The 22,788-nt window shown below is 45.5% G+C and overlaps 1 protein-coding gene across 2 annotated transcripts in view; it reads left to right on the top strand.

Annotated features, from left to right (window-relative positions):
- The first annotated feature begins 2,339 nt into the window (after window positions 1-2,339).
- The window catches only part of LOC121579646 (tumor necrosis factor alpha-induced protein 8-like protein 3), a 38,673-nt gene continuing 18,224 nt past the window's right edge, over window positions 2,340-22,788 (top strand). The window contains exon 1 of one of the 2 annotated variants that reach the window (XM_041894425.2): window positions 2,340-2,475. In XM_041894425.2, coding sequence (XP_041750359.1) covers window positions 2,430-2,475 — 46 coding nt within the window. In that variant the 5' untranslated portion in view covers window positions 2,340-2,429. The remainder of the gene's footprint in view (window positions 2,476-22,788) is intronic. The other variant, XM_045217026.1, reaches the window with a different exon arrangement.

Below are 22,788 nucleotides of genomic sequence, written 5' to 3'. Positions count from 1 at the left end.
GACTGACCTCAACTAGCTGTGTGTTTCCCTATTCCCTCCAGAGACAGACTGACTGACCGCAACTAGCTGTGTGTTTCCCTATTCCCTCCAGAGACAGACTGACCTCAACTAGCTGTGTGTTTCCCTATTCCCACTAGAGACAGACTGACTGACCTCAACTAGCTGTGTGTTTCCCTATTCCCTCCAGAGACAGACTGACTGACCTCAACTAGCTGTGTGTTTCCCTATTCCCTCCAGAGACAGACTGACCTCAACTAGCTGTGTGTTTCCCTATTCCCACTAGAGACAGACTGACCTCAACTAGCTGTGTGTTTCCCTATTCCCACCAGAGACAGACTGACTGACCTCAACTAGCTGTGTGTTTCCCTATTCCCTCCAGAGACAGACTGACTGACCTCAACTAGCTGTGTGTTTCCCTATTCCCTCCAGAGACAGACTGACTGACCTCAACTAGCTGTGTGTTTCCCTATTCCCACCAGAGACAGACTGACTGACCTCAACTAGCTGTGTGTTTCCCTATTCCCACTAGAGACAGACTGACTGACCTCAACTAGCTGTGTGTTGTATGTCATCACTAAGGTGTCAGGCCTAACTAGACACTGCCAAGATCCTAATTAATAAAGTACTGCTGACACATTCATTTGTGTATTAATGTATATTGATGTGTATTGATGTGAATACAGGGCTCATTTGTGAAAGAGACCTTGGTCTCAGCATGACTCCCTGTTAAAATAATGGTTAAATAAAATAATAATGTGTGTATTATACTGTAATATGCACTCATACATACACAGACATGCACACACACACACACACACACACACACACACACACACACACACACACACACACACACACACACACACACACACACACACACACACACACACACACACACACACACACACACACAAACAGGCACACAGGCACACACACAGACACATTATGGTGTGTGATGATGTGTTATAATAACACTGCCTGTGGGGAAAGAGGCCCATCTGCTGCTCAGGGGTCCTGCTGAGGTAGCCTAAAAATACAACCACCTGCAGGTATACACACACACACACACACACACACACACACAGACCTACCATTTTCAATGGGACTGATGTATGGCTCTGGTTAAAAGTAGTGCACTGTATAGGGTATAGGGTGCCATTTAGGATGCGGTCTCAGTGTGGGCCACGAGAAGTGCTGAACACCATGATCATGTGATCAGACAGTCAGCCAGATAACCAACCAACCAACCAGGCAGGGCAAAGGCTGGTAGGCCATAGAAAATAAGCCAGTTTTTGTAGAAACTTGTCTTATTCAGCCAGGGTGACAGGCTATAGAAAATAAGAATTTCCAGTAGAGACTTAGTAGGGTGAAAATGCCCCTAGATGCTGATCTTGGGTCAGTTTGGCATGTTCCTCACTAATGATTAAGGTCAGGATGTGGGAAGGGGAAACTGAGCCTAGATCTGTACATAAGGGAAACTTAACCCTAGAGCCAAGCTATAGACGTCTGGTCATGGTGAGTCAGAGCAGTACAGGGTTCTCTTATGACTGACTATGAGCCGTTAACGAGGAGGAAGGAGGGAGGAGGAGGGGGAGAAAGAGGGGAGTCAGGGGATTGAGCTGGTGGTGAAAAAACTAGCTACTGCTGCTACTGGCTTCAGTTTCTCCTCTCCCAAAGTGAAACACACCCACAACTTAATGCTCAGAGAGAGAGAGAGCGAGAGAGAGAGAGAGAGAGAGAGAGAGAGAGAGAGAGAGAGAGAGAGAGAGAGAGAGAGAGAGAGAGAGAGAGATACTTAATGTAGAGAGAGGGGGATAGCACTTCTAGAGAGGGAGAGAGTGAGCGCAGGAGGAGAGAAAGAGAGTGTGACAGAAAATAAAAACAGATATAGAGAGCGCTGAGGGAGAGCGCAAGAGAGTGACAGCACAGAGAGAAAGGGAGGGAGGGAAGGAAAGGGAGAGAGCGAGAGAGGGAGGGACTGACCAGAATGACGGAGGGAGGAGGGACGGGAGGAGGAAAGTAGAGGAGAAAGTAGAGAAGAGAGATATTGAAGGAGTCAGCACAGTTAGCGAGTGAGGGAGGGAGCCAGGGAGAAGAGAGAAAGAAAGAAAGTGAGAAAAATAAAGAGCAAAAGAGGTAGAGCTCAGCAAATCAGGGCTTTCAGCCAGTCACAGCTATTCCCTACTTAGCTGCTGTGTTCTAGCCAGAGAGGAGAGCTTCACCGCCTCTGAAAAGAGAGAGAGAAACAAAAAAAGAGAGAAAGAGAGAGAGAGGGGAAAATAGCTAACTCGCTGTGGAAGAAAGAGAGAGAGAGAGAGAGAGAGAGAGAGAGAGAGAGAGAGAGAGAGAGAGAGAGAGAGAGAGAGAGAGAGAGAGAGAGAGAGAGAGAGAGAATAAGAGGTTCTCTGTCCAGAGTTTAGGAGGAGAAAATGGATTCCGACTCAGGGGAGCAGAGTGAGGGAGATCTCTCTCCAGGTAAGATCACTTGCTAGTGTGTGTGTGTGTGTGTGTGTGTGTGTGTGTGTGTGTGTGTGTATGTGTATGTGTATGTGTGCGTGTGTATGTGCCTGTGTGTATATTTTGTTTGTGTGTGTGTTTGTGTGTGTGTATCTATGCTAACTTGTATCTATACTATCTTGTAGTAGGTAGAGGTTTCCCCTAATGGTTAAAGGGTTAGGATTGGACTGTGATCTTTCGTGTGTGTGTGTGTGTGTGTGTGTGTAAGTTTGTTTACTCACCTCTGATCTGTACATGCGGAGTGGCAGCCTGCCTTCCGCTCTGTGTGTGTGTCTGTAAGCCGGCTCAGTGTGTTAGCCGTAGCCATGATTAGCAGGCCAGGCAAGCTGAGACACGTGTGTGTGTGTGTCTGTGTACGTGTGTGTGTGTGCGTGTCAGTGAGTGTGTGTGTACGTACATTCGTGCCTGTGTGTACATGATTGTGTGTGTGTCAAGCTATTAGATTTTATACTAATCAACACATTTAACTACTAGGGACCTCCTCTGTACTCTCCCCTCAAGTCATCCTCTCAGAGGATACATCAATATTTACAAAGAAGATGTCTGGGACTCAAACTAACACAGGTTCTGTCTGACTACATGGACACAGTGTGGCTCTCGTCTTACGTTCCAATAGAGAGATCAATGTTTAGACATAATCTGCGTCCCAAATGGCACCCTATTCCCTATATAGCGCACTACTTTTGACCAGAGCTATATAGGCCTTGATCAAAAGAAGTGCACTAAAATGGGACTATGGTGCCATTTGGAATGCACACTTACAGATGTAGGATCTTAATTAAATCCATCTTTTGTTGCTGAGAATTTAAACTTGTAGTGTATTCAAGGTTTAAAAAGGCTTCTAAAGTTTGTAATTTCCACTTAAAAATTTCAGACTTGATTTGCCCTAACGAAAAATGTATCAACCTCTACAAAAAATGTCCATTAATTATAACCCACATAATAATTCATATTTCCTGTTACTGCAGGATTATTTTCCTGGTGTATCAAACTGGCTCAAATTAAGAGCCTACATCTGTATTGTGTATCTATGAAAGTTTTATGGTTGGAAAGTCCAGGGGCAAGACTTGATTGTGGCAGTGAAAGGAGAATGTTTGTGCTCCTGGTTGACAGGTTCTGGTTGTATGTTTTCCAGCATTCCTTATGGCTATTTATAAAGTAGCTGTGATCCTACAGAGAATTCCACTCAGGCAATTAAACTGTCTTCAGAAGTGTCCAACGGCACACACACACACACACACACACACACACACACACACACAGACATCCAACCCATCATTAATCCAGCCAGGTCACTCGTGACACAAGTCAGTATTCGATGTCCATCCATGTCTGAGGATATCAGGAGATGACGTGGAATCCGGCCACTAGGGGCAACAGTGAGTGTTTTGCTAGGGTGTTGTGGACGGGGATGGCAGATTGCGGATGGGCGTAAGCATCTGCCTCTGATTCCAAGAGTTTGAATCCAGCGATAGAAAGTTGTTTTTTTGTATATATTTTTATCCCAAACCTTAACACTTACCTTAACCATTCAGAGTTAATGCCTAACCTTGAGAATGTGGAGTTCATGCCTGAATTTAACCCTAACCTTAACAATTCTGAGTTAATGAATAAACTAAACCTTAAACACTTTGAAATTTGACGTTTGGAACAACTTCCAAATTTGATGTTTGAGAAACATGGATGGACGTCTAATTCTGACGTGAGACTGTGAGAGCTGGTAGCATTAATCATAGGAATACTTTCTAAAGGCATGTTTTCATAGTAATGCTAGCACATGCTGTAATATACAACACGAGGTGGTGTTGTCAGTATAACTCCCTATGTCTGAAAGTCCTCTTTTCTCTACCATATCTCTAATGTCGTGATTTGCCTTCAGTCACAGGACCCCCTAACCCCTCTGAGCCCTGTGTGAAGGGCCGTGTTTACGTCTGCTCTGGCATTTAAAATGGTTTGGGGAGACAGAGAGGCTTACTGTGGTGGAGGCATTAGGAAATCCTTAAAGCTCACAGCACTCTCACTCTCCCCCTCACTGACTCTCTCTCCTCTCTCTCTTTAGTCACTCTTTCTCTCACTCTCCCCCTCTCTCACTGACTCTCTCTCTCTCTCCTCTCTCTCTTTAGTCACTTTTTCTCTCGCTCTCCCCTTCTCACTGACTCTCTCTCTCTCCTCTCTCTTTAGTGACACTCTCTCTACCCCCCATCTCTCTAACGCTCTTTCCCCTGTCTCCTGTCTCCTGTCTCTCTCTTTCTATCTCTCTCTCGCTCCCCCCATCTCATCCCCCCTCTCTTTATCTATCTCTCTCGATGGCATTTTAATCTTGCTCAAAGCAGAGGCTTGGGTCTAAAGCTGTGATCTTTCATTCATATGCGTCTCTTCTAGAGGGAATTCTGCCTCAGCAAAGCTACAATACAGGACTACTCAAACACGACTATCATACTGTCTGTAGGAGAGGGGAGGGGAGGACATGTTTGGTTCTGGGTATGGTCATAGCTGTGGAATATTTATCTTTCTGTGGTCCATTGACTCCTATCTACTCTCCTGGGCCCTGTAAACTCATTCCACTGCCCTGGCTCTCTCTCTCTCTCTCTCTCTCTCTCTCTCTCTCTCTCTCATACCTTTCCCATGGCACACACCCATTTACTGCCCCTCACACACATTATCCCTCTTGCAGCCCAAACACTCTACTCCCTTCCTACAAACACAACCTTACACCCTTGAACACACACGCACACACATTGCCAAAATCCAGAAGCTGGAAAATCTTTCAAACTCAGGAAAAGAGAGAGAGAGAGAGAGGAAAAGAAAGAGAGATGGAGGAAGGAAAAGAAAGAGAGATGGAGGGAGGAACAGAAAGAGAGATGGAGGGAGGAAAAGAAAGAGAGATGGAGGGAGGAAAAGAAAGAGAGATGGAGGGAGGAAAATAAAGAGATGGAGGGAGGAAAAGAAAGAGAGATGGAGGGGAGGAAAATAAAGAGAGATGGAGGGAGGAACAGAAAGAGAGATGGAGGGAGGAAAAGAAAGAGAGAGTGGAGGGAGGAAAAGAAAGAGAGATGGAGGGAGGAAAAGAAAGAGCGATGGAGGAGGAAAAGAAAGAGAGATGGAGGAGGAAAAGAAAGAGAGATGGAGGGAGGGAAAATAAAGAGATGGAGGAGGAAAGGAAAGAGAGATGGAGGGAGGAAAAGAAAGAGAGATGGAGGGAGGAAAAGAAAGAGAGATGGAGGGAGGAACAGAAAGAGAGATGGAGGGAGGAAAATAAAGAGAGATGGAGGGAGGAAAAGAAAGAGAGATGGAGGGAGGAAAAGAAAGAGAGATGGAGGGAGGCCCTGACTGGAAAAGACGACTCAGGAGAAAGTGATTTTTTCCTCTAGTTGCAGTAAAAGAGGAGTTTAAGTCATGAACACCAGCGCACCTCGCAGCAGGGCCTGAAGTGTGTGTGTCTCTGTCTATGCATTCCATGGTGTTTATAGAACCGTCTGAGTCAGTTAGAATCCCCCCTCTTATTCAGTTTAAAGAGGTAGACCCTTTACTGAAACATGGAATTAATCTTCACTTATAGGTCACAGGAAACACCGATCTTGCTTTTCTCACCCGGAGCAGGGCGGTCCAATGGAACCGCAGTAATCTCTTTGTGAGTGTGTGTGGCTGTGCGTTTGGGTGTGTGTGAGTGTATGTGCGTGTGTGTGAACCACAGTCATTTCCTCCAGCCCTAGTGTAGTTGGTTAGTCAGTGGTATGGCAGCCAGGCTGATTATAGCAGCAGTCCCAAACCAACACTGGAGTAGACCTGATGCCTGATGCCTGATGCCTGATACGATTGATGCCTGTAAGCATAGACTGACTGATCCACTAGTGCTCTGGTCAAAGTGCTCTGGTCAAAGTGGTCAAAGTGCTCTAGTCAAAGTGCTCTGGTCAAAGTGCTCTGGTCAAAATGCTCTGGTCAAAATGCTCTGGTCAAAGTGCTCTAGTCAAAATGCTCTGGTCAAAGTGCTCTAGTCAAAGTGCTCTAGTCAAAATGCTCTGGTCAAAGTGCTCTAGTCAAAGTGCTCCGGTCAAAGTGCTCTAGTCAAAGTGCTCTAGTCAAAATGCTCTAGTCAAAGTGCTCTAGTCAAAGTGCTCTGGTCAAAATGCTCTAGTCAAAATGCTCTGGTCAAAGTGCTCTAGTCAAAATGCTCTAGTCAATGTGCTCTAGTCAAAGTGCTCTAGTCAAAGTGCTCTGGTCAAAATGCTCTAGTCAAAATGCTCTGGTCAAAGTGCTCTAGTCAAAATGCTCTGGTCAAAGTGCTCTGGTCAAAGTGGTCAAAGTGCTCTAGTCAAAGTGCTCTGGTCAAAGTGCTCTGGTCAAAATGCTCTGGTCAAAATGCTCTGGTCAAAGTGCTCTAGTCAAAATGCTCTGGTCAAAGTGCTCTAGTCAAAGTGCTCTAGTCAAAATGCTCTGGTCAAAGTGCTCTAGTCAAAGTGCTCCGGTCAAAGTGCTCTAGTCAAAGTGCTCTAGTCAAAATGCTCTAGTCAATGTGCTCTAGTCAAAGTGCTCTAGTCAAAGTGCTCTAGTCAAAGTGCTCTGGTCAAAGTGCTCTGGTCAAAAGTAGTAAACTATGAAGGGGATAGAGTGCCATTTGGGGGCACAACTATGATCACTACAGTATATTACTAAATCATCACTCACACAACTATATTACTGACTATTGTGTTGTACTGAACCTTGCCTCGGTAGGCTTTTAAATCGTTAACCTTTATTGGAGCAGTGGTTAGCGTGTCTGCCTATATGGGCTGGGAAACCGGGGTTGGAGACCCGCAAAGGGCGTTGCACTGTCACTGTTTGCTAAGATCACTACAGTAACGTATACCGTTGGATCTGGAACTCTCTTGTCTCCTCTCATCTCCTCTCTCAGATTCACTATGTGGTTAACATACACATCAGAGGAACTCAATAGACCCTGACAGGCCCCAGGCTGTGTGTGTGTGTGTGTCTGTCCTTCACAGAGCTCATGGTCAGGGATGATGCCAGTCTCTCCTGAGGCTCTCACCAGCTGTCAGTCTACAACACACTCTGATGGAAAGACACACACAGAGAGCGCGCGAGAGAGAGAGAGAGAGAGAGAGAGAGAGAGAGAGAGAGAGAGAGAGAGAGAGAGAGAGAGAGAGAGAGAGAGAGAGAGAGAGAGAAAGACAGACAGACAGACAGACAGACAGACAGACACACAGACACACAGACACACAGAGAGAGAGATATATATAATAGTAGGTCCAGCCCTTTCACATTTAGGCCTCCCAAAAAAGTAATCAAATGCACATTGACACTGACAAATGTTTTAGTTTCACAAAAAGCCATTCAAGCAGGGACGGCCTTTCAATAGGGCGATATGGGCGACGCACTGCCAAACGGGAAAAGGAAGGGATTTTTTTTCTAATCAATTATATCACGGCAACAGTAGTTATCAGTGTTCACGTCTGATCTGCCAGCCACTAAATGTCAAATCAGGCTAAAGTCGTGCTTCAAATGGCCCCGCCCGTTTTTGGGGCGATTTCAGTCAAGTTGAAAATCGCCCAGAAGTCTCTCATAGCCTGTCATGTAAAATCTATTTTTTTCAAATTTCAAAGCTTTCAATACATTCTCTATGGGTGTCTGTGGGCATGCACTTACGCTTTCGTCATACGTGACGTAACGTTGAACGTAACTAAGACAATGGCGGCTAGAAGCGTCTATGTTTGTGACCTGCAGTGTGGCGTTATTTTATGTTTTAATTTGTAGACTTAGTTTACAAACATTCTGCCAACCATGGATTTCCAGTGGTTGGTTTTGGACTGATCTTGTTGATCGTGTACATACCCGCAACGAACGGACTAAATAATGACGCTGCTGGCAGCGGAATCCCAATACAGCTGGGAGACTTAGCTGGATGACAGAGTCCCGGACAGAGAAGTGGAGGCGGCCGGCTTCACCCTGGTCAGAGCGGACCGCGATCCTGGTAAGAGAGCGACTCTGTACCCCGACATTGAACTGCTTTCTGTGTCATTGCGACCTTACTATCAATTCAATTCAATTTAAGGGCTTTATTGGCATGGGAAACGTGTGTTAACATTGCCAAAGCAAGGGAAGTAGATAGTAAACAAAAGTGAAATAAACAATAAATATTAACAGTAAACATTACACTCAGAAGTTTCAAAAGAATAAAGACATTTCAAATGTCATATTATGTATATATACAGTGTTGTTACAATGTGCAAATAGTTAAAGTACAAATGGGAAAATAAATGAACATAAATATGGGTTGTATTTACAATGGTGTTTGTTCTTCACTGGTTGCCCTTTTCTTGTGGCAACAGGTCACAAATCTTGCAGCTGTGATGGCACACTGTGGTTTTTCACCCAGTAGATAAGGGAGTTTATCAAAATTGGGTTTGTTTTCGAATTCTTTGTGGATCGCTGTAATCTGAGGGAAATATGTGTCTCTAAATGGTCATACATTTGGCAGGAGGTTAGGAAGTGCAGCTCAGTTTCCACCTCATTTTGTGGGCAGTGTGCACATAGCCTGTCTTCTCTTGAGAGCCAGGTCTGCCTACGGCGGCCTTTCTCAATAGCAAGGCTATGGTCACTGAGTCTGTACATAGTCAAAGCTTTCCTTAAGTTTGGGTCAGTCACAGTGGTCAGGTATTCTGCCACTGTGTACTCTCTGTTTAGGGCCAAATAGCATTCTAGTTTGCTCTGTTTTTTTGTTTGTTCTTTCCAATGTGTCAAGTAATTCTCTTTTTGTTTTCTCATGATTTGGTTGGGTCTAATTGTGTTGTTGTTGTTGTTGTTGTCCTGGGGCTGTGTGGGGTCTGTTTGTGTTTGTGAACAGAGGCCCAGGACAAGCTTACTTAGGGGACTCTTCTCCAATTTCATCTCTCTGTAGGTGATGGCTTGTTATGGAAGGTTTGGGGAATCGCTTCCTTTTAAGTGGTTACTATCTGCCCCGTGAGTTCCCCCAATTGTTTGTTACCGTTGTGTACTGTTGATAATCACAAGTTTACTGGAGAACTGAGACCAAGTAGAGACTTTGGACAGGGTGGATATGGTATAATAAAGGCAGTTTATTCAGAGGTAAAGATATCTGGAATCGCGTGCACGGACTCGTTCGTGCACGCGAGTAAAGTAAAAGTGTCCTGTCTTAGGTCAGCTAGGATCACCACTCCTTGGCCACCTGCTGACAAGGCTGACAAGATAGGACTCTTTTGTCCATTGTTATAGGATAGGAACAGCATTGATTGAAAACAAACGCCCAACACAAAATGGGTCATGCACAAGATTTTAGTCAGACCAAGCTATAACATTATATATTTACTACGACAGTACATTCAACCAAAAGCTAATATAACAAAGGCATCAGAGATTATTTATAATCTGTCACAGAAACTGGAATCCATCTCCCCAGATCAGTCAATAAATGCTTCTGGTATTGACTTATATGCTGCCCCTGTCTTCATGTTGTTGCTGGACATATCTTTTTTAAAATGTGTGTAGGTCACCTAAATCATCAGAAAAATTGCCCCTCCTGAGAATTTTTTCAGGAGCCGCCACTGCATTCAAGTCACTGGGCCTTTTAGACCAGGATGTGTCTGAGACAATGTGAAGTACTCTAACTGGTTTTAGATTCACTTAGCTCTTCTCTTTTACCTCAACTCTCTGAATGAACTAATAAACAAACAAAGGGGCCAAGGTTATGGGGAAGAGTTGGCAGAGACAGAGAGAGAGAGAGAGTTGGTTCTGGGGCTACGTTCACAAACACAAACAGACCCAACAGAGCCCCAGGACAGCAACACGATTAGACCCAAACAAATCATGAGAAAACAAAAATATAATTACCTGACTCATTGGAAAGAATTTACCAAAAAACAGAGCAAACTGGAATGCTATCTGTCCCTAAACAGAGAGTACACAGTGGCAGAATACCTGACCACTTTGACTGACCCAAAATTAAGGAAAGCTTTGACTATGTACAGACTCAGTGAGCATAGCCTTGCTATTGGGAGAGGCCACCGTAGGCAGACCTGGCTCTCTTTGTACCCACTTCCCACAAAACGAGGTGGAAACTGAGCTGCACTTCATAACCTCCTGCCAAATGTATGACCATCTTAGAGACACATATTTCCCTCAGATTAAACAGACCCACAAAGAATTTGAAAGCAAATCAAATGTTGATAAACTCCCATATCTATTAGGTGAAATAGCACAGTGTGCCATCACAGCAGCAAGATTTGTGACCTGTTGCTATATGAGAAGGGCAACCAGTGGAGCACAAACACCATTGTAAATACAACCTATATTTATCTGTTTATTTGTTTTCCCTTTCGTACTTCAACTATATGCACATTGTTACAACACTGTACATAGCCATAATAACATTTGAAATGTCTCTGTTCCTTTGAAACTTTTGTGAGTGTAATGTTTACTTTATTTATGATTGTTTATTTCATTATGGTGTATTGTCTATTTCACTTGCTTTGGCAATGTAAAAACATGTTTCCCATGCCAATAAAGCCCTTTGAATTGAATTGAATTGAGAGAGAGAGAGAGAGAGAGAGAGAGAGAGAGAGAGAGAGAGAGAGAGGAGTTGGCAGTGCTTTGGTCAATGATGCCACTCCATGCTGAGTCTTGGCTGAGGAGACTAGAGAAGGAACCGGAAAACCTCTTTCTTTCATACTCTCACTCTCTCGCTTTCATTATGTGTCACTCTCTCCTTTTGCCCTCCTTCCCCATGTCTCCTTCTCCGTCTTCTATGTATCTGAAGGAGAGAAAGCTCACATGCTGGGGCACCTAGAATGCAGAGAGATTAGAAAGGTTAAGAAAATGAGAGAGAAAAAAAAGAGAGAGAAGAAGGGGAAGAGAGAAGAGGGAAAAATAGAGATGAGAGAAAGACAGAAAGAGAGAGAGAGAGAGAGAGAATTACAGACAGCCTGACCTCAATGACCCCATATAGATTTTAGACAGACACAGACTGCAGGACAGAATACTCAATGCTAAAGAGAGCTAGTTCATTCCTCTCTGCATACCTCTCTCCTTCCCTTCTTTCTCTCACTCTCTCCTTTCCTTTCCTTATCCATTTTTATCACCCCTTTCTTTCTCTTTCCTTCACTGTCTCCAGTCCCCTTCTTTTCCATCTCTCTCTCGCTCTCTTGTTTTTCACTCTCTCTCTTTCTCACTTTCCTTTTCTTTCTCTTTCCTTCACTGTCTTCATTCATCTGCCTTTTCCATCTCTCTCTCGCTCTCTTGTTTTTCACTCTCTCTCTTTCTCACTTTCCTTTTCTTTCTCTTTCCTTCACTGTCTCCAGTCCCCTTCTTTTCCATCTCTCTCTCGCTCTTTTTTCTCACTCTCTCAATTTCAATTCAATTTCAATTTAAGGGCTTTATTGGCATGGGAAACATGTGTTAACATTGCCAAAGCAAGTGAAGTAGATAGTAAACAAAAGTGAAATAAACAATAAATATTAACAGTAAACATTACACTCAGAAGTTTCAAAAGAATAAAGACATTTCAAATGTCAAATTATGTATATATACAGTGTTGTAACAATGTGCAAATAGTTAAAGTACAAATGGGAAAATAAATAAACATAAATATGGGTTGTATTTACAATGGTGTTTGTTCTTCACTGGTTGCCCTTTTCTTGTGGCAACAGGTCACAAATCTTGCAGCTGTGATGGCACACTGTAGTTTTTCACCCAGTAGATAAGGGAGTTTATCAAAATTGGGTTTGTTTTCGAATTCTTTGTGGATCGCTGTAATCTGAGGGAAATATGTGTCTCTAATATGGTCATACATTTGGCAGGAGGTTAGGAAGTGCAGCTCAGTTTCCACCTCATTTTGTGGGCAGTGTGCACATAGCCTGTCTTCTCTTGAGAGCCAGGTCTGCCTACGGCGGCCTTTCTCAATAGCAGGGCTATGCTCACTGAGTCTGTACATAGTCAAAGCTTTCCTTAAGTTTGGGTCAGTCACAGTGGTCAGGTATTCTGCCACTGTGTACTCTCTGTTTAGGGCCAAATAGCATTCTAGTTGCTCTGTTTATTTGTTTGTTCTTTCCAATGTGTCAATAATTCTCTTTTTTGTTTTCTCATGATTTGTTGGGTCTAATTGTGTTGTTGTTGTTGTTGTCCTGGGGCTGTGTGGGGTCTGTTTGTGTTTGTGAACAGAGCCCCAGGACAGCTTACTTAGGGGACTCTTCTCCAAGTTCATCTCTCTGTAGGTGATGGCTTTGTTATGGAAGGTTTGGGAATCGCTTCCTTTTAAGTGGTTATAGAATTTAACGGCTCTTTTCTGGATTTTGATAATTAGCGGGTATTGGCCTAATTCTGCTCTGCATGCATTATTTGGTGTTTTACGTTGTACACGGAGGATGTTTTTGCAGAATTCTGCATGCAGAGTCTCAATTTGGTGTTTGTCCCATTTTGTGAATTCTTGGTTGGTGAGCGGACCCCAGACCTCAGAACCATAAAAGGGCAATGGGTTCTATAACTGATTCAAGTATTTTTAGCCAGATCCTAATTGGTATGTCTCTCTCTCTTTATCACTTTGCATTTCTTTCTCTTTCCATCACTGTCTTCATTCATCTGCCTTTCCATCACTCTCTCTCTCCTTTTCAATCTCTCTTTTAATTGATTTGAATTTAAATGTGATTTATTGGCATGGGAAACATATGTTTACATTGCCAAAGCAAGTGAAATAGATAATAAACAAAAACCTCCCTTTCTATTTCTCTCTCTCTCTCTCTCTCTCTCTCTCTCTCTCTCTCTCTCTCTCTCTCTCTCTCTCTCTCTGTCCCTCTCTCTCTCTCTCTCTCTCTCTCTCTCTCTCTACTCTCCCTCTCTCTCTACTCTCCCTCTCTCTCTGTCTCTCCCCCCCCATCCTTCTCTATCTCTCTCTCTCCTATCTATCTCTCTTTCCCTTCACAGTTATAGAGAAGGGACAGTTTGGAAAAAATTTGGAAAAACTGTTCTCTGTTTGTGTTCCAGGCCAGAGAGAGGAGAGGAGAGGAGTGGATGGGAAGAGAGGGAGAGAGAGGAGGAGAGAGGAGAGGAGAGGAGAGGAGAGGAGAGGAGAGGAGAGGAGAGAGAGGAGAGGAGAGGAGAGGAGGAGAGGAGAGGAGAAGGGGGGAGGAGGGAGGGAAGCCTAGCGTTTTATACCCCGCTGTTTTTATTAGTGTCCATCACAGTTTATCATTACAGCTTACACACACACGCACACAAACTCATGCGCGCGCACACACACATACACACACACACACACACACACACACACACACACACACACACACACACACACACTTATGGACATCTATACACCATGAACAGTGTAGATCAGATCTCAGCTAATTCCTACCTGACTATCAAAGCAGCATAGTAACTTACTAATCCAGTGTAAATAGACACAGTAAAGATATAAACTCAACTAAGTCATTTTCCAGACATACTCCCAGAAGAGGAGAGCAGGCAGGCAGGGGTGAGAGCCCCCAGCATATTCCATTGTGCATTATTGAAGCTTGTTTACACACACACACACACACACACACACACACACACACACACACACACACACACACTCACCCAAACTCACACACACACACTAGTCCTACACGAGCCTTTGAGTCTCTCCCCTCCATCTCTTCCTTTCTCTGGAGAGGACAGAGAAGGTGAGGTTAGACAAGAAAAGACAAAGAGGGTGAATGTTCCAATCAGAGGTCACAGTTCTCTCCCCATTTCTCTCCCTATCACTCTTCCCAGTGGAGGCTGCTGAGGAGAGGACGGCTCATAATAATGGCTGGAATGGAGTAAATGGAATGGTATCAAAGACGTAGTTTTCATGTGGTTGATACCACTCCATTGACTCCATTCCAGCCATTCATGAGCTGTCCTCCCCCTCAGCAGCTTCCACTGTCTCTTACTCTCTTTTTTTCTCTCTGTGTCGGAGTACGTGAGTGAGTTGATCTTAGAGGTGAGGACCAAGGGCAGCTGTGACATGCTATTAGTGTCTCGCCCTCTGTCTCTCTCTCTCTCTCTCTCTCTCTCTCTCTCTCTCTCTCTCTCTCTCTCTCTCTCTCTCTCTCTCTCTCTCTCTCTCTCTCTCTCTCTCTCTCTCTCTCTCTCTCTCTCTCTCTCTCTCTCTCTCTCTCTCTCTCTCTCTCTCTCTCCTCTCTCTCCTCCTCTCTCTCTCCTCTCTCTCTCTCTCTCTACTGACAAGCCACCATCTCAGACTGATTGCTGCCATTACTGATAGTCCCAGAGTGAGAAAAAGAGAGAGAGAGAGAGAGAGAGAGAGATGTTAAAGAGTTTGCTATACTTAAACTCTTTAACATCCTCGTTAGCCTCTGGCATCTTCCCCAATATTTGGAACCAAGGACTGATCACCCCAATACACAAAAGTGGAGACAAATCTGACCCCAATAACTACCGTGGGATATGCGTCAAAAGCAACCTTGGGAAATTCCTCTGCATTATCAATAACAGCAGACTCGTACATTTCCTCAGTGAAAACTATGTACTGAGCAAATGTCAAATTGGCTTTCTACCAAATTACCGTACACAGACCACGTATTCACCCTGCACACTCTAATTGACAAACAAACAAACCAAAACAAAGGCAAAGTCTTCTCATGCTTTGTTGATTTCAAAAAAGCTCTCAACTCAATTTGGCATCAGGGGCTGATATACAAATTGATGGAAAGTGGTGTTGGGGGAAAAACATACGACATTATAAAATCCATGTACACAAACAACAAGTGTGCGGTTAACATTGGCAAAAAACACACACATTTCTTTCCACAGGGCCGTGGAGTGAGACAGGGATGCAGCTTAAGCCCCACCCTCTTCAACATATATATCAACGAATTGGCGAGGGCACTAGAACAGTCAACACCACCCGGCCTCACCCTACTAGAATCTGAAGTCAAATGTCTACTGTTTGATGATGATCTGGTGCTTCTGTCCCCAACCAAGGAGGGCCTACAGCAGCACCTAGATCTTCTGCACAGACCTGTCAGACCTGGGCCCTGACATTAAATCTCAGTAAGACAAAAATAATGATGTTCCAAAAAAAGGTCCAGTTGCCAGGACCACAAATACAAATTCCATCTAGACACCGTTGCCTTAGAGCACACAAAAAACTATACATACCTCGGCCTAAACATCAGCGCCACAGGTAACTTCCACAAAGCTGTAAATGATCTGAGAGACAAGGCAAGAAGACCTTCTATGCCATCAAAATGTTATGATTTACCAGTATTAGAACCCAAATGCAGACAAGTACACCAAGCCAGAGAAGGTTTAGCAGGTTTATTTAAAATGTTCAATAGTCCAGGTTTCCAATAATAGGGGAAGAGCAAGTCCAGGTTACAGGGAGGGTAACAGATCCAGGTCAGGGCAGGTGTGGTACCGTAATGTCCTAGTGTCCGTGGTGAGTCCAAAAGAGAGGTCCGGTAGTGGAGAGCAGGATGGTGGTGGCAGGAGTGAAGCGGAGGCAGGAGTCAGGTTCAAATATATGGTCGTCTTGACTGTGATCTGACGATGAGTGGTAAGTTTGACCGGGTCTTAAAGGCTGAGGTGATTATGGTGAATGAGCTGCAGCTGGAACCCTGACTCCCGCACACCAGACTTCACTCCTGCAATCAAGGACAGACAGAGGGGAGGGAGAGAGCAGAGAGAGAGCTACCTAGCAGCAGTAGGCCTAACAGTACCCCCCTCTACGGACGCCACCTGGCGGCCGACGGGGTTTATCGGGATGTAACCTATGAAACTCTTGGACCAGAGCAGGATCCACAATGAAGCTCCTGGGCACCCAGGAAGCGTTCCTCAGGACCATAACCCTCCCAATCCACCAGGTACTGGAAACCACGACCCGGCGGCGAACATCCAGAAGTCGCCGGACAGTGTAGACCGGACCCCCACCCACGATCCTGGGCGGAGGAGGGGGACGAGAGGCGGGCACAGAGGGCTAACCGACACAGGCTTAATCTGGGAAACATGAAAGGTGGAATGAACCCGTAGGGAGGCAGGAAGCTGTAGCTTAACCGCGCAGGGGTTAACAATAGACAGTATCTTGAACGGTCCTATAAAAGCGAGGCGCCATCTTCTTAGACTCCACCTTCAATGGAAGGTCCCGTGACTTCAGCCATACCTCTTGACCAGGAGAGTAACCGGGAGCCTGGGACCGGTGACGGTTGGCTTGCCTCTGCATGTACGCCGAAGCTCGGGACAGAGCTACCCTGGCCTTCCTCCAGACCTTGAAGCAGCGGCGCATGTGGGACTGCACCGAGGTACCGCCAGTTCCCTCTCTTGAGAAGGGAACAGGGGAGGTTGATAACCCAGAGCACACAAAAAGGAGACAAACCAGAGGAAGCGTTAGTCAAGGTGTTATGAGCATATTCCACCCAGGGGAGCATGGAGCTCCATGACCCAGGGTTAGACCCTGTGACACAGCGAAGAGCGGTCTCCATCTCCTGGTTCGCTCTCTCGGCTTGCCCGTTGGTCTGGGGGTGATATCCAGAGGACAGGCTGGATGTAATGCCCAAAGCTTTACAGAAAGCTTTCCACACCTGGGAGACAAACTGGGGACCCCTGTCAGAGACAATATCCGTGGGTAGACCATGAGAGCGGAACACATGTTCAACCAAAATATCAGCCGTCTCTCTGGCAGTGGGCAGTTTAGGTAGGGCCAAAAAATGAGCGAACTTCGAAAAACGATCAATCACCGTAAGAATTACAGTCTTTCCAGACGAGGGGGGAAGTCCAGTGACAAAATCCATAGCGATATGCGACCAGGGCCGCTGGGTATAGGTAGAGGTCGTAGATGACCAGCGCTGGCCTGGGTGGAGTTCTTACTTCGTGCACATACCGTACAAGCAGCAATGAAGGCTCGAGTGTCCGCCTCCATCGTGGCCCACCAGAACTTCCGTCGCACAAAGTCAAGGGTCCGCAAACTCCAGGGTGACAGGTAAGGGGAGACGAGTGAGCCCACTGAAGTACCTGGGAGCGAGCAGACTCAGGGACAAACATCCGGTTAGGAGGACCCCTCCCAGGGTCAGCTTGATGATGTTGAGCCTGTCTAACAATCCCCCTCGATGTCACATGTGACGACCGCAATACTGCAGGTAGGAGGCAAAATGGGTTCAGGGTTACTACCAGTATCAACAGCCGAATGAACACGAGACAGGGCGTCAGGCTTGACGTTGCGTGACCCAGGACGGTAAGACAGAGAAAAATTGAATCTCCCAAAAATAGTGCCCACCTGGCTTGACGGGGGTTGAGCTGCTTCGCTGACTGGAGGTAAGCCAGATTCTTATGATCCGTCCAAACGATGAAGGGTTGTTCCGCCCCCCTCCAACCAATGTCGCCACTCCTCGAGAGCCAGCTTAACGGCGAGCAGTTCACGATTGCCAACATCATAATTCCTCTCTGCCTGAGAAAGTTTCCTTGAGAGAAAAGCACAGGGGATGCAGTTTGTTATCTTCAGGAGAACGCTGTGACAACACCGCACCTACCCCAGTGTCGGATGCATCCACCTCCCACGACAAACTGGCGGTCGGGGTCGGCTGCATCAGAATGGGAGCCGAGCGAGCGATGTTTCAGTTCTTCGAACGCTGATTCGGCCCCTTCATTCCAAGCGAACGGTCGTGAGATGGAGGTGAGAGCGGTGAGTGGCGCCGCAATGCGGCTGTAGTCCTTGATGAACCTCCTATAGAAGTTCGCAAACCCCAGAAATCGTTGAAGTTGTTTGCGGGTAGAGGGGGCTGGCCAGTCCGTGACAGCAGAGATCTTAGCTGGGTCCATCCGCAACTCCCCCTGAGCGATGATGTAACCCAAAAAGAGGTCTCAGACACATGAAATTCACATTTCTCCATCTTCACAAACAGTTTGTTCTCCAACAACCTTTGCAACACCTGGCGCACATGCAGTTCATGTTCCTGGGAGGACTCTGAGAAAATCAAGATATCATCCAGATAGACAAAAACAAACCGATTCAACATGTCCCGAAGGACATCATTGACTAGTGCCTGAAAAACAGCAGGGGCATTAGACAACCCAAAAAGGCATAACCAGATACTCAAAATGTCCCAAGGGTGTGTTGAAGGCAGTCTTCCATTCATCACCTTTACGAATGCGCACCAGGTGATACGCATTTCGTAGATCCAGTTTCGTAAAGATGGTAGCACCATGAAGGAGGGGAAAAGCAGAATTAATCAAAGGCAGAGAATACTTGTTCTTAATGGTGATGTTGTTAAGTCCACGGTAATCAATACAGGGTCTGAGGGTCTTATCCTTCTTAGCAACAAAAAAGAATCCCGCTCCTACAGGTGACGAGGAAGGACGCATAATACCTGCCGCCAAGGAGTCCCGAATGTAGTTCTCCATAGCCTCCGTCTCCGGCCGGGAGAGATTGTACAGGCGACTGCTGGGGAGCGGGGCTCCTGGCTGGAGGTCAATGGCACAGTCGTAAGGCCGGTGAGGAGGAAGAGAAGTAGCTCTGTGTTTGCAGAAAACGGATGCCAGGTCATGATACACGTCAGGAACATTAGAAAGATCCATGGACTCCAGTGGAGGTCGAGGCACAGTACTGGCAGGAGTCAGAGCAGAACACAAACAATTCACATGACAAAATGTGCTCCATGAAACAATTCTACCTGTCACCCAATCAATGTGTGGATTGTGTCTTATGAGCCAGGGGATACCAAGGACCAGAGGGGTCTGTGGGCAGTCGATAATATGGAATTGAATGTTCTCCTGATGATTTCCCGACACTCTAAGACAAACAGGAACAGTCTGATGGGTAATATGGGTCAACAATTGTCCATTCAGACCCTTAGCCTGCAGCGGACAGTCCATAGGAACAGTCTCCAAATCCATTTGTTGAGCCCACTCTCTATCCAAAAAGCTTTCGTCTGCACTAGAGTCAATCAGCGCACTAACAGAGAGATTCTGGAACTGCCACTGGAGGGATGCCTGGAGCAGAATGCGGGGAGAAGAGGAAGAATCCGCTGCTCGGCTCACCAAAACTTCTCCCATTAATGATGAGCCGGCCCTTTTCCCGGACGAACTGGGCAGGAAGGAACGAAATGACCAGCTTCTCCACAATACAGGCAGACCCGAGCCTGAATGCGACGTGCACGCTCCCTCTGAGGACAACCGTGCACGACCCACCTCCATGGCCGGGTTCAGTGCTCCTCGATCGACTCGGGAAGACACGGCTTTCTCCGTAGGGGAAGATGCGGGGAGGAGTTTGTTGATGACAGACAGGTTGCTTGGAACTAACACTCCTCTCCCGGCGGCGCTCCCGAATCCGATTATCCAACCTGATGGTGAGTGAAATAAGATTATCCAGCGTAGGCGATTCATCATATGACACCAATTCATCTTTTAAAGTCTCAGACAAAGCATTGATGAACACTCCTTGTAATGCCTCGTCATTCCAACCACTCACTGCTGCTAAAGTCCGAAACTCCACTGCCATCTCCGCCACACTGCGAGCCCCCTGCCGAAGAAAACAACCGTTTCGCAGCCTCCTTGCCTCGTACGGGGTGGTCAAAAACCTTCCTCATCTCAGTGGTGAAGGCAACGTAAAGCGTTGCAAATGTCCGACTGACTCTCCCAGACCGCGGATCCCCAGGCACGAGCGGAACCGCTAGTAGAGTTGATAAGGTAGGCAATCACGGGCTCTTTCTGAGGTGTAGGTGAGGGGGCTGTTGTTCAAACACTAACGAGCATTGAGTCAAAAATCGCCACAGGTTCCCATGTTCCCGTCATAGCGCTCTGGAGCAGGAACAAAAGGCTCTCTGATCTGGGCTGAAGGGGTAGTAAGGGCAGACACTTGATTGGTGAGTAATTGAACCTGATTAAGCAGCACCTGACTGTCCTCAGCAATCGTCTTAAACAGGGTATCATGTTGGCCAAGTAAAATGCCCTGATTGGCTATGGCAGTCCAAATTTGAGTGCACTCTGGGGTGGTATCCAAGCTACTGTCTGCTGGGTTCATCGTTTGGTCAGATCATACTGTTATGATTTACCAGTATTAGAACCCAAATGCAGACAAGTACACCAAGCCAGAGAAGGTTTAACAGGTTTATTTAAAATGTTCAATAGTCCAGGTTTCCAATAATAGGGGAAGAGCAAGTCCAGGTTACAGGGAGGTAACAGATCCAGGTCAGGGCAGGTGTGGTACCGTAATGTCCTAGTGTCCGTGGTGAGTCCAAAAGAGAGGTCCGGTAGTGGAGAGCAGGATGGTGGTGGCAGGAGTGAAGCGGAGGCAGGAGTCAGGTTCCAAATATATGGTCGTCTTGACTATGATCTGACGATGAGTGGTAAGTTTGACCGGGTCTTAAAGGCTGAGGTGATTATGGTGAATGAGCTGCAGCTGGAACCCTGACTCCCGCACACCAGACTTCACTCCTGCAATCAAGGACAGACAGAGGGGAGGGAGAGAGCAGAGAGAGAGCTACCTAGCAGCAGTAGGCCTAACACAAAAGGAACATAGAATTTGACATACCAATTAGGATCTGGCAAAAAATACTTGAATCAGTTATAGAACCCATTGCCTATTTATAGTTGTGATGTCTGGGGTCTGCTCACCAACCAAGAATTCACAAAATGGGACAAACACCAAATTGAGACTCTGCATGCAGAATTCTACAAAAATATCCTCTGTGTACAACGTAAAACACCAAATAATTCATGCAGAGCAGAATTAGGCGATACCCGCTAATTATAAAAATCTAGAAAAGAGCCGTTAAATTCTACAACCACCTAAAAGGAAGCGATTCCCAAACCTTCCATAACAAAGCCATCACCTACAGAGAGATGAGCCTGGAGAAGAGTCCCCTAAGCAAGCTGGTCCTGGGGCTCTGTTCACAAAAACAAACAGACCCCACAGAGCCACAGGAAAGCAACACATTTAAAACCAACCAAATCATGAGAAAACAAAAAGAGAATTACTTTACACATTGGAAATAATTTTTAAGCAAAAACAGAGCAAACTAGAATGCTATTTGGCCCTAAACAGAGAGTACACAGTGGCAGAATACCTGACAACTGTGACTGACCCAAAATTAAGGAAGGCTTTGACTATGTACAGACTCAGTGAACATAGCCTTGCTATTGAGAAAGGCCGCCATAGGCAGACCTGGCTCTCAAGAGAAGACAGGCTATGTGCACACTGCCCACAAAATGAGGTGGAAACTGAGCAGCACTTCCTAACTTCCTGCCAAATGTGTGACCATATTAGAGACACATATTTCCCTCAGATTACACAGATCCACAAAGAATTTGAAAACAAACCCAGTTTTGATAAACTCTCAAATCTATTGGGTGAAATACCACAGTGTGCCATCATAGCAGCAAGATTTGTGACCTGTTGCCACAAGAAAAGGGCAACCAGTGAAGAACAAACACCATTGTAAATACAACCTATATTTCTGTTTATTTATTTTCCCTTTTGTACTTAAACAATAAAAAAGTGAACATTACCAAAAGTACATTTCAAATATCATATTATGTGCAAATAGTTAATTTCACTTCTGTTTATTATCTATTTCACTTGCTTTGGCAATGAAACATATGTTTCCCATGCCAATAAGGCCCTTTGAATTGAAATTGAAATTTAATTTAATTGATAGAAAGAAAGAGAGAGAGAGAGAGTGGTTGTTTCTAAATGCTTGAATCTCTCCTGGGTTCTCAGTCTGAGCTCAGTCTCAGCCATGACACAACAAATATCTGCTACCACCCAGCCCCAATCTTCAGCCCTATACAGCCAGCTCAAACCCAGCCCCAACCCCTAACACTAGAATACACACTGTTACCACAGATGGATTTGTCTATAGGAATCTCTGGTGTTACTCTATTATTGTAACCCTAGATTAAATCGCTGTACTTGGTTATGCAAAAATGTATGCTGATTTGTTTACCTGGTACAGGTTCAGTGATGATGCTATCATTATATGTAAATCACCTACAAGGAAGCTGGTTATTTTATATTGTATATCTAACACCTGAACAGTGCATTAGCACTATACTGAATGTGCTACTCCAGGTATCCCGCCTAGGCTGCACCTGTGAAATGTACTGGTGGTGGTACAGTACTGCCTTGTAAGGTAGCGCAGAGAACACTTCTGTCAACATTATGTGATCTATCAAACTCCAGCTGACTTTTCTGCCTCCAGAAATATGTGTATAGCACTAGTCTACCAGTCAGCCAGTCAACAGTTTGTATGAACACCTGTAAAGTGTATATTGTATTTGCTTTTAAAAACTGGA

Source organism: Coregonus clupeaformis, unplaced genomic scaffold, assembly GCF_020615455.1.
Source record: "Coregonus clupeaformis isolate EN_2021a unplaced genomic scaffold, ASM2061545v1 scaf0895, whole genome shotgun sequence".
Lineage (NCBI taxonomy): Eukaryota > Metazoa > Chordata > Actinopteri > Salmoniformes > Salmonidae > Coregonus > Coregonus clupeaformis.
This window is presented reverse-complemented; position numbering and strand designations above follow the sequence as displayed.